At 37.1% G+C, this 16,906-nt stretch overlaps 1 protein-coding gene across 6 annotated transcripts in view; it reads right to left on the reverse strand.

Annotated features, from left to right (window-relative positions):
• COL19A1 (collagen type XIX alpha 1 chain) overlaps nt 1-16,906 on the reverse strand; it is a 195,941-nt gene that overhangs the window by 7,683 nt on the left and 171,352 nt on the right. For 5 of the 6 annotated variants that reach the window (XM_021391914.1, XM_021391915.1, XM_021391916.1 and 2 more), the window contains 9 exons: nt 13,659-13,703; nt 11,028-11,072; nt 10,859-10,921; nt 9,039-9,074; nt 8,842-8,886; nt 7,134-7,304; nt 6,484-6,550; nt 5,197-5,352; nt 168-245 (listed from right to left, as the gene is read on the reverse strand). In XM_021391914.1, the coding sequence (XP_021247589.1) occupies nt 168-245; nt 5,197-5,352; nt 6,484-6,550; nt 7,134-7,304; nt 8,842-8,886; nt 9,039-9,074; nt 10,859-10,921; nt 11,028-11,072; nt 13,659-13,703 (706 nt within the window). Of the gene's footprint in view, nt 1-167; nt 246-1,660; nt 4,361-5,196; nt 5,353-6,483; nt 6,551-7,133; nt 7,305-8,841; nt 8,887-9,038; nt 9,075-10,858; nt 10,922-11,027; nt 11,073-13,658; nt 13,704-16,906 lie in introns of those variants that run through there. The other variant, XM_021391918.1, reaches the window with a different exon arrangement.

The following is a 16,906-nucleotide window of genomic DNA, read 5'->3' on the forward strand; positions in this document are numbered from 1 at the left end:
AATGTTAGCTTCACACCAGCTCGTCTGCAAGAAGGCAGGCGTATCCGACCCCATGCTACAACAAAATCAGGAGGAAATACCCTGATGTAAAACTGGTGTGAGAACCAGAAGAAAGGCATGTTAGTTCATAGATAACAATAGCATAAAATAAATCTGGAGAGTTGTACCTGCGTGGCCAGGAGGTCCAGGATTACCAGGCAGTCCAATCCCAGGCTCACCTCTTTCCCCTTTCTGTCCTCTATAACCTACACAGAAGAGAGGTATGAAAATAAAAGTGCTCTCTTACTATAAACAGTAATCCTCTACAGACCTTGTTGACAAGAAACTATCAAGACAAACATAATTGTGAAAACACCCACTCACTTCATTTTTTTCCTGATACTAGCAATGTTTTCTGAGACACTACATTTCTATATTCTTTCTGGAAAACACGACAATTTCTAGCTGTAACTGTTACATCCTCCGCCAGAGGACCCTTGCTATACATACTAGCCCAACCTTTTGCAAAGATTTTAAGTTACCTTCCTGGAGTTCCTGTAGAAAAGAACAGAATGCATATTCTGCTCCAGTGTTATCTGTTTGATGATGTGATACAAAGAATCAACCAAAAGGACATCCGGATTCCCACTTGGAATCTTGAGCTGGAAGCTGTATGCTTAGATATCCCCCTAAATGTACGGGGAGATCTTCTCCGTATTTATTGTAATGCACCTGCCCTTAGCAGTTGTCTTTGGAGCTTGTGCAGATTATGGGTTCTAGCACAGAAAGCTTTCTTTGACCCAAGTACCTATACATTGTTAACAAGGTGTGATTGTGTTCCCTCCCAAACACCCCAGAATTTGGCATGTAAGGTGACAAACATTGAAGATCAATTTGCCAACTTCTGATCACACTTGGAACTACACTGGTTCCAGGACCAGTCTATTTCCAGTGTCACATACGCCACACAAGAAACTTCCTCTTGTGAAGAACTGTAGCTTAGTCTAAATTAAAAGAGAAGAGGCACAGCTGACCAGCCAGCGCACTGATGTCAGTCCGCCTGGTGTCTCATGAAGAGCAATGGGCACTAGCAGATGGAAGGCAAAGGTTATCGTGTCAATGTACTGCAGTCTGTGCAACAGTGGTACTTTACATAGCACTCCAGAAGGAAACTATTTTAATTGCTGTGGGTACCAACTCAGGTTTGTTACAACAGACAATGCAAGAGGAAAGGTACACGGTACTTGAACCTTCTGTTAAATGCAGGCTTACTACAGATTTCGGTAGCAGGTTGCATTCTGGATTTTAAGACGGTGTATCAAGTATCCTTTATCAATTATCTCCCAGCACTCCACAAAGCAAAAAACATTAGGAAAGGCATGCAGGGTGACATGCACAACATAACAAATGGAAATAAAGTGTTTAAAAACTCACAGAGAAACAAACAAATCATGCATTCTGGTAACTGAGTCATGTTAAACAAAAGTGCATAAGGCATATATGCACAAAGGCTATAAAGATTCAGAAAAGGCCATCTGAATGTGTTTGTACTCAGTTGTGACCCTTGATTTTCTCTTCAGTGACTGTAGTAGGGTTTATAACTATACCAAGTTGGCTGGTTTTGAAAACCTTGCATAACACATAGTAGTGGCTACTGTTTGAGAGCTCAATCACACAACCACAGGATCTATTACATTTCCTATTTATTATAGATCTCTGTATTTCTTAATTTACAATAGATAATTACAATACATTTCTCACTACAAACCCAGTTAATTGTAATTTTACAAAGTAGTGCTGTCACTAATCACTGTTTTGGGAAGAAGAGAGAAATCACATTTATGATGCATCACATTTACAAAGTCCATGATAACCATTACTGTAGATATCGGACACAATGCAGTTGAAAAGAGATTGAGATAGATCAAAAGTTTCTGCAAACATCAATGGAATTCAAGACAATAAGGAAAAAAAATAGTACAAACAGCAGCCTGCCTATGCAAATGTATGATCAAGGGTAGTGTAAACAATTACTGGCTGTATCTGAATACATATGGAAAGGTGTAGGTGGTACACAGTGGCAGACGTTGACACTGAAAGTTAATACAAAAATTTGAAGGTATGTTTTCTAAAAATAAGGCTTTATTTAACAAAATATAAGCATATTAGTAAACAGGCCTACATGTAAACAGTCTAACAATGCAATATGTAACCTTAGCAGTAAAATATTGGATTTTAAAAGAGGTATATTTGCTCAGAACTAGGTCCATGATTACTCTTCACCTTCTCTCTGAGCCTAAAGTGACAAACTCCTTCATCGTCAAAGAAAAATATTACCAAACACTTACATTAGATTTTGATCTATTGTTTTTAACATAAAGGCACATGTCTATTTTTACTGGTAGAATTACAATTCCAGTAAGAAGAACTTCTCAATTCAAAAGGTCTTAGCAAAGCCTTTCACTTAGGTTCCAGAAGTTTTGTTGTAATTTCTGCAACACAAAAGTTGTATGTAAACATGTACCCAAGATGGGTAATATGGTAAACACTTGGCAGTACTATGTAGCAAGGATGTATTTTTAGAGAAAAGTGTTCTCCTTCTGTTCATAGACTGAGTGGTCACAGCCAAAATAGAGCTTTTGGTTCAATGATCTCTATCAGAACTACAAATGTGACAGTCAGAACATCACTGTTGTAACACCCTCAGCTCTACTTGGAAATGATGCAAGTTTGTGTCTATGTGCTATGGAAGTAAAAAGTCATCCCATTGAAACAGCTCCAAAAAGTGTTCTACCTATGTTACTGAGACCTCCTTCCATAGACAGCTGAAACCAGCATGCCAGTACCTAGAGAAATCAGAGGTTTTTTGGTACAAAAGTGAAGCAAACACACTAATGTGACAGAGAACAATGGTTTGGAAGTATCCACAGTATTACACCGTGCCAATACTCTGCATATCACTGCAATCTTAAAAGCAAAAAACTGCAAAGCAACCTTGCAGCTGAGAGGTAGCAACTGAATGTCAAATCAAAGTAAACCGAGTTAACTCCACCCTACAAAACAAAAAGCAGTTTACAGGAGTTTAAACCAGTGCAGCTATTTCAGATGAGTGACTGTGCCTGGATAACATCCACTACAAAGGGGTTCATGATGTCAACCACAGTTTCTAGATGGTTCCACCATACAGGTTAATACTCATATTACAATACATACATTTTACAACAGGGGTCAACAATAAAGACAAGGAATTTTCACTATTTATCAGACGGTATTTTTCTTTCCTGAGCTGGGACGTTCGATTCCTTGATGCTATTTTGATAGAAATAGTGAAGCTTAACCAGGTTGAATGTTTCTTTTCATTTGAGAAAAAGCACTATACTAATGTAAAAGACAATATGCATCTCTGGACTGCAAAGCTCTCACAATGGGAGTTTTGTCTAGAAGACTGTAATTTACATACTATTACGGTTTTAAAAATCCAATTAAATAACTACAGTCAATTGAACAAGTTCCTGTAACACTTGGTCTCACCAGGAAGTCTTGTCTGCTTCATTCTTTGTGGCTGAAAATGAACTGAAATACGCAAGGATGCTTTTCAGTCTGCTCAGAGATTTGAAATTCTTTTATCTGTTGGTGCTAACAATAACACGCACAGGCACTACTGGGAAATGCATGAACCGTATTTGTAAGTGTGCTTCTCTCGTGGTAAGCTCTCTTATTCATAGTGTAATAAGGAGGCACGACAAATTTTTGGTTTTCTTTTCTTCTTGGGAGAACAGCTTCATATATCTTCTGATATAGCAAATGGAAAAAAGTAAATGTTTTTTTTATAATTATGGAAAAAGTATTAAAAGAGAAGTAAATGCTTCTCACTTATTTTAACTCTTAGTAATGTAAAAAGAGTATTGAGTATATCAATAAAAGAAATGGGAATTCTGTGTACTAACTTTACTTAAGCATAAGGCACAAAAAAGCAGTTTTGTTATCTTTTTTTTTTCAAGCATAGCTATCATCTTTACTCTTGATGCTCACTAGCTGGAAATGAAGCCTAGTACAATGTTCTACTTCCCAGAAGCATCTGAGACTATTCACCACATACATAATCATTGATCAATCTGCCACTGACATTAAAGTCAACTGTTTTCAGTGATTTAAATATTCAGATAATGATGAAGTCAGTGTTGTAAGATTCTAAGCCTTTTACTGTTTTTCTTGATCCTTTATTCTTGTTCTTCTCATTCTGAGCTTCTGTCAGGGGTTTGCGCTTATCAGTGTTAGTAAGTCCTTATTCTTCTGATAGCTTTAGGATCCACACATCTTCAGTTTTGCTTTCATGTTCTTCATTCCAGTCTGACTTGCTCTGACTCCAGAGCAGACCAAACTAACAAAAGATAATAATAAAGAACTACCTACAGATAAACTGCAATTTACATGTTGCCCACAAAATATTATTAATTGGTAAATTATTTTTTCTTTTATTCTTTTCTCTTCTTCCTTTTAATCTCAGATAGGCTGAGCCTGCAGTAGAACACAGCTATGATGATTTTGGATCTCTTGAAGCTAAGTTTGCCGTGAAGGACAGTTCAGTGGAATAAGAGTCCTATACTGTCTTGTTTGACTGCATTGCATTCTACAAGTAACTATTTGGGGCAGAGTGAAAACCTGATCACTCTGAAACTGATTTGTGAAAATAGATTACTTCACGGTAACAAGGATGTATGTTGTAATATTTCAGTTTTCACTGCTTCTTAAAGAACAGAATTTGCCTTCAATTTTTACTCCCTTGTGCTGTCTCAGGATCAGAGTTGAAAGCACTCGGAAATCAAATTCTGTTTCTTTAATTAAATGGTCTCTCAATATGAAATATAATGTAAATAGTTACAGTAGAGTGCTGGCTTAGTGTTTCTGATGTGTTCAATTATTTTGGAGAGAAAATAACTTCTACAGTACTCCAGATATCTGTCAGTTTTAGACATCTGTCAGTGATTAACTATATCATTTATTAGAATAAAATGCACTGATTAGGAGTTTTAAATCAGTAAAATCCACACATTTACTATGGGTTAATACTTAGATCTAGTCTGGAAGAAAATAAGTACAGTTTTAACAGTTAATCATTAGAAAGCTAGGCAGGTAGTCCTGGCTTATTTAATAATCATTAGCAAGTGTTGAAAGATTTCAAGATACCATTTGTGGGGGCACTGTTGGAATTCTTACCTTGAAGTCCACGTTCCCCAGGTGGTCCTGGTAAACCATCCTTTCCTGGGGGCCCTGGTAAGCCATCTTTTCCTGGGGGTCCTGGTTTTCCATGAGCTTGAGAGGCAAGCAACGCAGCAGGCAGCTTCAACTGGGACATAAACTGAGCCATCCTTTCTTCAATAACAACAGACACAAGAAAGAAATGGTAAGAAATCTGTTCACAAAGTACATGAAAATAAATAATTCCCAAAGCTCCAGCCAAGTAAATTTCTGGAAGTAAGATGTTTAATCCTTCTAAATGTCAATAGTTCAGGGTATTAAATGCTCCAATACGTATGGGGATCTTCAGTTCCAGCTGACTTCATGTTTGAGTCCTCACCCTTTGCAATAATCTGAATGAATTTGTACTAAATTTGTACTGTTTCCTATTGATGTAGTACAATGTCTTAAATGACTTCTAACTTCTATTTGTGGAAGTACTTAAAAGACATGAACACAGAATAATTAGCATTTCACACCCCTATGACAGGGTACCTTTATCTCATATTAAACTCCAAAGTAGAACTCAAATAATGCGAACAGTTCTTGGGATGTGGTTAAACCCCAGAAATAGTTGTAAAAACAAATAAACAAAACAAAATAACAACAACAACAAAAACAACCAAAAAAGAAAACAACTCAGCAAACATTACTATCTGCAGAGATTTCAGCATGAACAGTTTGTACTCATGGAACAAAGCATACTTGCTAGCATTTTAGTGCTCTTTAGATGCAGACCTTCACAGTTAACCTTGAAACTTAACTAAGCATTCCACACCTGATCTGGCACTTACTCTGGTGGAGTTTTAAGATTTAAGATAAGAATTTTAGTGAAGAAATGAGTGGGTATCAAACAACAAAAAAAAGGAAAGTAAGATGACAGAAAACAGACAAAGTGAAACAAAGCCAAAACCAGAAGATTTGTGGGAACAACTAGTGAGGTGTATGAAATGGAATAGTTATAAAAATATGCATAAATTTGTAGCTACAGTGACACGTGCATACCTTTGATAGTAAGCCATCTTATAATGCTAATCTTTTACATAAGGAAACACTCGGTAACATATTTCAACTTACAATTGTTTGAACATAATTGTATTAAGCAGATAAACAGCAGCTAAGCATACCTATAGCAACTCAGCAGGTACTATGTACCACATAAATTAGATGATGTAAAGAAATGTATATAAAAGCTACTGGAAAGTAAAAACATATAGAACACAATTTAAGATTGGCACCTAGCTACAAAAGACTTCTTTGCCTTACCTTCAAATACCTTAAGAACTTCTTGTTTGATATATTTTTTTAGTTCTTCAAGTGAAACTGTATCAGCCTGATGAGGAAGCAAAAAGGTGATATATATTGGAAGAAACATGCAGAGGACACTATATGATGTACAAAAATAATTAATTTTTAAAAAGCTGAAATCAGCTCTAAGCTAAAATTAAATATTAAGCTAAAATTAAACATGCTAGAATTTATTTTACTCACTGAGGTACAAAGTTCACTTTACTGCAAATAAATTAGGATATTATTAAAGGCACTCTCACCTATCAGGATAACCAGCATGTACGTGTTACGAAAGTAATTTGAATAAGACTGTAAGGAAGCCCAGCGACATTACTATATTTTATTGCCTTTTCTATAACATTTGCCAACTTCTCACCCCCTTTAGGGACTACTTTCATGCAGAGCTAACAAAATAAAACTGTATCACAGGACTAGTAATTTACTTGGAAAAGGTTTTTAGAGCTTTATTCTATCTGATTCAGGGCCTCTCACTAACTGAAATGAATTCACCACATCTACGCATACGTGTGCTTATGTGGAGACAAATCAAAGAATATACAGGTGACAGGTTACCTTCATGCCTTCTGACTTCATGAGCAACTAACAAAAACTTTTTGTTTTCTTACCAGGAAACCTGGGGGGCCTGGTGAACCTGGAGGACCTTGATGACCTGGTGATCCTGGATGTCCTCTGTCTCCTGGTGGCCCAATAGGTCCCATGGCCCCCTTTTCTCCCGATGGGCCAGGTTTCCCTCTTTCACCTTGTGGACCTTTGTCTCCTGGAATACCCTGATCTCCCTGAGTAAAATAAAAGCATAAAGAAAACTACTGCACACAGTGGAACTAACTAGGAAGAACTGCCAAGAATCCTGAAGAGTAACTTTTTTTCTTGTTCAGAAATTGATTTTTACTAGACAAATAAATTATGCAGTAAAGCTGCTTTACAGGCTGATCCTTGTCTCTGAAAACACACCAAGTAATGTTTTGTTTTCTTGCACTTTTACTGTTGAAGCCAATGACAAAATGTAGCTTGAATCTGCAACCCACTTTTCAAGTAGAGAATTTTGGTGGAGAACATTTATAGACCTCATACATCTAGAGATGTCAAATATGGTACAGGTAGAATTTGGGTGCTAAAATTCTCCCAGGCATAAGGTATCAGGTTTTGTGGTTTTTTTTTTCAAATTTCCCTAGATGCATAATATTTTATTTTTCGTGTATTCAAACCTTCTGTTAATGAAAGAAACAACAGACACACACATTCACACTTCAAATAAGTAACTTCTTTGCAAACAAAATACTCGAAATGTTGATGTTCTGGCTAGCTTCCATCATGGGCTGAGATGTAATTTAAATTTGTTTTATCTGCAAAGAATTAAATCTTTTAGAAGGGCTTAATATATTAGCTGTCAGTTCACTGAGCTATATCTGTGGAGCAGAGTGCAGCAAGTCACGCATTCAGATTGTTAGCAAACAGCTGACAGCTCTTATGGGTCACTGGTTGTCCTTGCTACCTCACTTAAGCTAATGTCAAGTTCCAACATAAGGAGCAAACAGCACTGGGAACTGCCTGCATTATTAATAGATAAATCTAGAATCCACATTTATGAGGAGTAAATGAATGGAATTAAATTGGATTTTTAAACTACAGTGAGTACTGGTAAACTTTATTCAAATCTGAAACATCATTAACTGACAAAATGATAAAAGTGTAGTTACAGTCACAAGTTGTATTTACATGACACATTAAGACTGAAAAGAAAAAAAAAAAAAAGGTTAAGAGAAAGGTAAGGATGAAAGCAGGAGATTGTCTACCATTTTTATCACTCATCAGTCCTCCAAATCTGTATTATTTCCAGTGAATGAGAGCTTACTAATGGCTACAACCAAGCTTTGCTACGAAGATCACTGTCACTTGAGTTGCTTTATTGCACTAACTGAAATCGTAACATTCCCTACTGCCTGTTGCAACAAGCTTTTTTTATGTAATACATGGCCACGTGTTTGTGACATGCAAAGATCCCAGGGATAAAATGAGGAAAGCTTTATAACTTTCAAAGTTTGACTGCATCACAATGGGATTATCTACTTTCGAGCTTTCATCAACAATTTACACTGTCCAGGTCATCTGTGTTAGAAGGTCTGTAAATGTGTTTTTCTCTAAATGTAGAAAGCAATTCAATTTCTCACAGTGGTCCCTGGGACTCTCATTGTCTACAAGATCACTTGAAGTTCACTGGAAATTAATTTGTTGGTTGTGATTGTAAAACATGTGCTACTGAGGTCTTTGGATACTCAGTTAAAAGGAAAGAAGTTATTAAAACAGGGGACTTACACGTTCTCCTTTGGGCCCTCGGTCTCCTGGTCTCCCCACAGCACCCTGAAAAATTGTTTATGAAAGAAGTTGAATATATTGCCTAAAGGCTTTGTTGTGTTCATCTATCAGCTGAACTGAAAATAACTACTAGGATTAACAGCTGCATTATTTGTGAAGAATTAAATATACTAAAATGCAAAAGCATGGTTTCCTACCGGAGGACCTGGCAGTCCATCTTTTCCATTGATTCCCTATAAAAAAAAAATCATATTTTTATAATTATTTACATGTATTTTGAAAACAAAGGGTAAAGCTCACTGTTCAGAGATGGTATAAGTATGTATTCTAAAACTGCAGAGTCAGAAGTTTGCATGGTTGCAATGTTGAAACACTCACTAGTAGTCCTCAGGCATGTGCAACAAAAGAGCTTGGGGCCATGCTGAACTGCAAGCAGATCAAATTTGAACTGAGAGTAGTGCAAAAAATATCTTCAGTGACAAGATGTGTATCAGTTATAATGAACATGCAACTTTAAATGACCAGTTACAATGAAATTCTGCAAATGTGTGGAATATGGAGCTGTACGGGTACAAGTCCTAGTTCATTATACAACCCCAGAAATTCCCCTTAAGGTAGACATTAGCCCTAGATGCCCTATTAGCCCCTGCTGTTACAGCGATTAGACCATAATAGCAAGTGTCTGGATCTACTCATTGGTCCTTAGGACTAGTGACATGCCACAGCTTCCACCTGCTGGTCAAAACAATTTTCCTGCCCAAAAGAGAGTGGTCTTATTCATAACACCCACTGGAAGTAGTCTCAGGCTCACATTTTTACCCAGACTGGATCATGACATTGTCTCAGAATGCGCTGGGTGGCATGGGCCAAATAATGTCACAGAGTAATTTAACAACTGCACAATATCAGGTAAGTGCAAAATAAATGCCCTGTCACTGTTTATTTTACTGGGATATACAAGGCCAGAACCTGCATATACAGAAAACTCAGTGCTATTTTGCAGAGTGAAAAAGAAAACATGGATAAGCAAAGGAATCAGCGATATTTCCTTCCCTTTCATACTGCAAAGCATGGTTTTGCATGATTTAAGGTCACTGTGGGCCTGCATCCCCTGCTGGTGAGTCCGTAGCCCTATCTTGCTCTTGCCCTCAGCTCACTCACTCTCACAGAACAGCTCGCTCTTGTAGCTTCCTGACAGAGCTCATGACAGTAGGCACTTCAAAATTTTATTAGTGATACAGATTTTCAAGCTGTACCTTAAATTGGACCAGTTTGCTGCAGAAATTACAGAAATGCTCTCTTTCAAGACAGGAGTGTAGCGTGGAGATGTGGTAATAAACTGAAATGGTCTACTTCTCATGCTTGTCACTGCAACACCATGCTCAGGGAGAGATAGCTCTAAGATATCCTAGCTGAACTACTTCTCGAATATGAACTAGACTGTTTTAAACTAGCTCAGACAGTGCTACAATACACTGATGACTACAGTACTACCGCATTTTAAATAAAGAGGTCAGATCAAACACATCCTAAGAGAACAGTAAGTGCTTCAGCCATGATGTTGCATTACCAGTAGAGGAATACAGAAGAACAATAACGTGTATACAGAGTCACGAAGCCAACAGTTCTCCGTATAATTTAAACCAGGAATGCATTTTGTTGCCCTATACTTTATAGACTGTGCTGAGCACCTGGGTTAATATTCCTACTCTGAAAAACTACTAAAGGAGCCTACTACTACTAAAGGACTTAAAGTCAACAGGATCCAAGTGACATTCAAAACAATCTCAGTTACCTCAGAAGGGTCTCAGTAACAACAGCTATTAAAACATCAAGACATCACACTCCATATAAAAAGAATTCTTGACTAGATGGTTATATTGAGCGCTGTAACTCTAGAATGCTCTTCAGAAGTTATTGAGTCCAATACAAAGCAGGATGTAATCTAATTTCTTTTGAAACTTCTTGTAAACTAAGATGCATGTTTTCTTAATGAATGTAGATAAAAATTACTTACTGGTTTTCCTTGTGGTCCTTCTGGCCCAGGGAAGCCTGTATCTCCTATAGGTCCTCTTTCACCCTAAGAAAAAAAACAACACAAATGAATCTGTATGTAAAATCTTGCATTCAATATTCAAAATATTTTTGTATAAGCACTATAGTCCAGAATTCAAATCTGTACTTACAGGTTCTCCTGGCAACCCTGGGGACCCTGGGGATCCTGGCTTTCCCTGGAAGAAGTTATTAGAAATTCAAGTTACTATGAAGTAAAACATCAATTTATCTTAGGTCAAAATTAAGACAGGATATGTATGTGAGTGAAATGCTCGTGTTACCGCTCAATCAATGCTTTAAGAGAGAAAAAGTAAATCTTTAGAAAAGGGTTTATTACTGATTTGATTTCTGTTGTAAATTTTCTTCATGCTCCTTTTCAGTCACTTTAATTGTGGTTTTAAATTCAGCCTGACAGTGCTCAGAATCTTTTTTCATTTCATTATTTAAATGGTGATTTTAAATGTCTTTAGTTTTTCAGATGCTGCCTCCTTGCATTTAACAACCTTACTATCCTGCTCTTTAGCTACACTAACTTCAAGAAAAGGCATTGCATGGAAATGAGGTAATTACACAAATATCCTAAAAGTAAGCTGCAGAGACTGAGCATTTTTTTGACTTTAAAGATGAAAGACTGCAAAAGAAGAACTGTAAAAAAGCATCAAGAAAAATGTGACTGAAAGGCAAAAGGAGGCTGCCCCACTCACAGTGGCCTTCTGCCTTTGATGCTACTGCTTTGGTAGATGTGCACCGAAGTTGGTGTCACTCCACTTCTCTACCTGCTATGTATCACATATAACTTAGTACTCCACACAAGGCAGCTTTCATCTCAGCACTCTTACACAGTTGCTGACTGCATTTGAGGATTTAGTCTCTGTGACATGTCCTAATGCGACATTCATCCAGTTTTATTTGTGTCAGCTGAAGACACCGTTAGCTACCACACATCCTGCTTCTGCAGTCCTTTGTCTCTCTCAGTATCAGTGCTGCTGCCCCAAGGACATTAGTAATCTCTCAGTTTAGGTTGAGGCACCATTCAGGTCTTGACATGGATATTAGTGGTGGACAGTTCCCTGTTATTCTAACCGTGTGTGATTTGAGGAAGACAGGATAACATGTTGGAAGAAACCTCTGGAGGCCATCTAGTCAGAACTTCTGTTCAAAATGGGAGTCAGCAATTAAATCAGATTGGCCTATTCAGCCTCAGATACAAATCTCAACCTATATTTCCTGGAAATATCCATTGCCCAAAGCACCTGTACAAGTGGAGAATCTAACACATCAACACCACTGAAAAATTCAGGACCGATGTGACTTGCTGTGGAAATAAGCATTTGTGGCAATTCTTGCGGACTCTCAGTCCAAGTTTCTCTGATAAACCCACTCAGTGAAAAGCCAAAGCTAAAAAAAAGATATTTATATTCCCAAGTGGACACAAGTGTTCTCTAAAATCTAGGGAATAATGTTAGCCAAGGAGGACAAATTCTCTTCCAGTAGGATGTCAGACAGTAGGAGGACTACTAAAAAATACCGCCACTCATAAATCTATTAACTTGCTTAATAAAACTGCTTAGTATAAAATGCTAAAGCAAATAATTTCTTTCAATGGATCTTACTAGAATTAAATGTGAGCAACAGAGTGCAACTTCATCAGTGATGAAAGGAAGTCAATAACTATTTCACATTCAGCTAGAATAGAAAGCAACAACAGTAAGACCTGAAACATATCCAGTGGGAAATACACAGGGAATGAACAATTATGATCAGCCTAACTAGCTACTGCATTATTGAGTCACAGTGCATATATAATACATTACAGAGCAACAAACTTTGAAACTCTTACATGGGCTAAAAACTCAGGGAAATACTTCTCTTCTTCCTTTAAGTGTGCATTTTTACCTTGTTTTAGGAGAACTCAACTAAATTAACCTATTTAAGCTAATGTTCTCTCTTAGAAATTGCAGTAAATATACTAAATCAGGGGCTAATGGAAATGGGAGTGCATAGATACAGACTTCTTTTTATTTCATGAAACACATTTATAATTTAAAGACAGCTCTTGAATGGATTGGTAGATGTCCAAATTTAATAATAAATGTATTTGAATATAAATAGCTTCATACTGCCTCCTGAAATATGAATATATATATATTTATTAAACTGTGAATGCAATCTAAAGAAAATTTTTATTTCCTTTAGGAACACAAATGAACAATTATAATTTCAATTTATCGTTAGTTACACTTACTTTCACCTACAACAAAGCTTCAGAATGACTTTCAGAAACTTCTTGAATGGAACATGTAAATAACTAACAAAGTATGTTCCTTAAAGTAAATGTTTGATTGATTTCATATGCAGATTGCCATGGATTGCATTAACTAATGTTCATATTTTTTCTTTGTGATAGAAAGATGCCTGGAAATTTACGTATGCCCAGGAAGACAGAAAATGACTTTATAATTTGTCTCTATAAGGCTGAGGCAATGAGAAGAATCTTTCTTAAATGAGAATATGCAAGTTCAAATTCAAGCTTCATCATGTATTCACTCCACTTCCTCCTGTCATTTTAATAATAATACGAACCCTCGGAAGTCTTAAAATTCTAATTATTTGAGGAAAAATATGCCATTTTCATATATGCCTATAAAGCACTTGTTAAGAGTGCTCCCACAAATGACAAGTAAGATTACAGCTCAGCACCTTGTTTGACTTTTTTTCAGTTTCCTATAACAAAATGACATTTCTTTGATGAATATACGTACTGGTATCCCTGCTACTCCCGGTATGCCAGCTGGTCCACGGTCACCCTGAAGAAAAGATATATCATTACTTAAATGGTAACACTCAAAACAGGAGTTTGTTCATGGATCCTGATTAAAAACTTAGGAAGAATTATGCAGAGATCTGAAATTGAGGACAGGAGCTAGGCTCTGCTAAACTCTAATATTCCGTTCTGACACTGACTCATCTTACAGATTTGAACAAGTAACATAAATCCTTTGTTTAGGTTCCCTTGTCAAAACTTCCACCTTATCCTTTATATTCTGCTTGAGACCTTCCTTGAAAAGGGATGGTTTATCAGAGGCTTTCTAAATAATTATCATTTGCGGTCTTGACAATGACCAAAATTAACACATCATTCACTACCCTATCAAGATCCCTGCATTTAAAATATGCCTTTTAAAGAAACTTTTGCCTTCCTGCTATACATTCAGCCATTTGCTGCAACTTGGCATCCTTGATTTGCTTGTGCCATGGACTTTTAAGTGCAAAGTTTCTTCCTTTATCACAGAGATACCTTCATCTATAATTTAAGCTAAGGTAATGGATTTTGTGCTGGAGTTGATGAGGTGTGGGTGCAAATTCATCTTTCTCTCCTGAGAAGACTACAAGTCAAAGCAGATAGATGGAGCTGACCAGAGGTGAAACTCTACAGCAAGATTTACCCTATCCCACTGCGGACATGCATCAATCTGTAAAAACGCATTCAGCTAGTGTAATGTTGGTTAAAAATGTATGAAGATCAGGCTCCAGGTTTCTATAATCATGTCAGGAAAGCCCTGACATGGTTGAAGCCATACAAACAGGAGAATATTTTTTGAGATGAGTTTACGTTACCCGGAGCTGTTTTGCAAAAGCTCAGCCAGCATAGCTATAGTCACATTCTTTTGTGTGGAAGAGCTCGAGGAGACGTTTTGAGTCATTCTCATCATTTTGTTCAGGTAATAAAACAATAATGCTTGTAAATGGAAACATTTAACTACATTATAAAGAGCATGGAGAGATGACAAGTTAATGCCTATAAACAATTTTGAGAGCCTCACATCAGAGGTGCAGTATAGGGAAAAATATCAATTCTAGGTAATGATAACTTTTCAGAATTTTTTACACAAATTATGCAGCACAAGACTAAGAAATGCAGTGCAGGACAGTTCAAGACAGATGAATACAAATTCTGTTTTGTTTTTACATTGAAGGTTTTCAGACTTCATGACAACAACAAGGAACATATTTAAAATCTTGCCGCATATCACGTTTGTGACAGAACAGCTGCAGTTCTAAAAACTTGACACTGCCAGCATTACACCTAACTCTGAACCAAATAAATTGAACCTGGCTGAGGAGCCAGAGGCTGACCGCCAGTTTTCCTGCACTGGCAGCTGGGAGTAACCTCTACAAATTAGGAGTGGTCTCCAATTTGCTTACCAGCCCAAAGGGGCTAATTAATGAAAAGTGCATGGCCTTGCAGGGTACATTCATTCTGACACACTGCCTATGTAAGAAAGCAGATCAGAGCAATATCACCAAATCAAACCAAACCAAAACGTAGGTGACCTTGAGTCCAGAGGGATAAACTTGCTCACAGTTCAATCTCTCTTGCTCTGGAGACAAATAGAAGTCACTTAAAACAAGTTTCCCTCTCAGAGAAAAATCTGTGAGCACCTTTAGAGCAATTAAGTACTTGGGTTACTTAGCGGGGCTTATTGGCTTCAGCAGTGCCTCCATGCTGCATGGTGATTCTGTACCCAGAATTTATATACACAGTAGGGTTCATTACATGCTGGCATTATGTGAGAGCGAAGCTGGAAATTGTCAACAATTCCCTTGTACTTTTTCCCCCTGGACCTGGCCATATTTAGCAATGTGATGCATAGCACCACTGCAAAACCACTGTATCAGCACAGCCGAGCGAGGGCTAATTTTATCCTGAGGACACAAAGGTTTTCAGCCAGTTCACAACATTATCACAAACTACAGCCAGCACTGTCTATGGAATAAGGCATTCTGCTGCACTGATGTATCTTGTAGCTCTAAATTAAAAACTAGCATGCACTGTCCTGTTGGGAACGGCAGGCAGATTCTTGGATTCTGTTAATTTATTTGCACCAGAAGTGTGGAATTCAGACTAAATTTAGTTAAATAAAGGGTATTTTGGCTTTGGGAAATGGCCAAGTACTCACTTAGCTTGTTTATACAATCTGTTCTGTTGCATTTTCCCTTTATTTAATTCTTGTTCCCATTTTGTCTCCTTTAGGTCTGTAATAACTCCCAGTGTTTTTACATGCTAAAATTAGATTGTCCTTAATTGCTTGTAAATTGTAGTCTTCCAGAGCAAGAATTATCTAATTTAAACACCTAGCGTAGTCACCTACCTCGGTGCGTTATCCTATATTCTCTAGAGAAGTAGTAGTAATACACAGTAATAGTATGGAGAAACTTTTGATTTATGTGGCTTTTTGATGAAAAATGTCACAGTAAACTATTTTTTGTATGAAGTGATTGAATAGCATGCAATTCCTAAAAAACTGAGTAAGTGTTCAAATTGCAAAAAAATTACTATTTCTTTTACTTAAAATATATGGGCAAAATCAAAACAAAGTGTTTCCACTGACAGAAAACATATTTTCAGGGCTTCTTTATTTCTCTGGTGGACTTTTTATGCTTAGCCATATGGAAATAAATACAAAAAGCTCAATTTTTTTTTTAGCATTTCATAATAACCTTTACTCTAAGTTTCTATCAGCCTCCATAACCAATTCGTGAAAGGCTGAAACATCACCAGCTCAAGGAAAAGGTCATTTCCTAGAACCAGAATGCAGACCTGAACAAGAGGAAGGCTCTGGAGACTATGACACAGTTCAGGATGTGCTATGATAGCTTCATACAGGCAGTGCAATTAGAAAAGTAAAACAGAAACAAGGGGCCTTTTTAGAATAATGAGCAATAGTCTTGAGAAATCAGTTTTGCCTTTGCCTTCACATCAAACACTGTAGGGAGTAGGAGCAGGAAGTCAGTTTCTTCCTCTATTTCTACCATTTCCTATATCTTTCTACTCAGCTGAAATCATTCTCTCTCTCTTTTTTTTTTTTGTATGGAAATTTTGCACATACTTAGTCTAGACTAATTCAGATACAAATTTTGATTCAGATCTACAGCTATGCCCTAAATCTTAAAACAAGCAGACACACTCTAAGCACAAGACGATGCTCAGGAGGGAACAAGAATTAGA

The sequence above is a fragment of the Numida meleagris genome, chromosome 3 (genome assembly GCF_002078875.1).
Source record: "Numida meleagris isolate 19003 breed g44 Domestic line chromosome 3, NumMel1.0, whole genome shotgun sequence".
Taxonomy (NCBI): Eukaryota; Metazoa; Chordata; class Aves; order Galliformes; family Numididae; genus Numida; species Numida meleagris.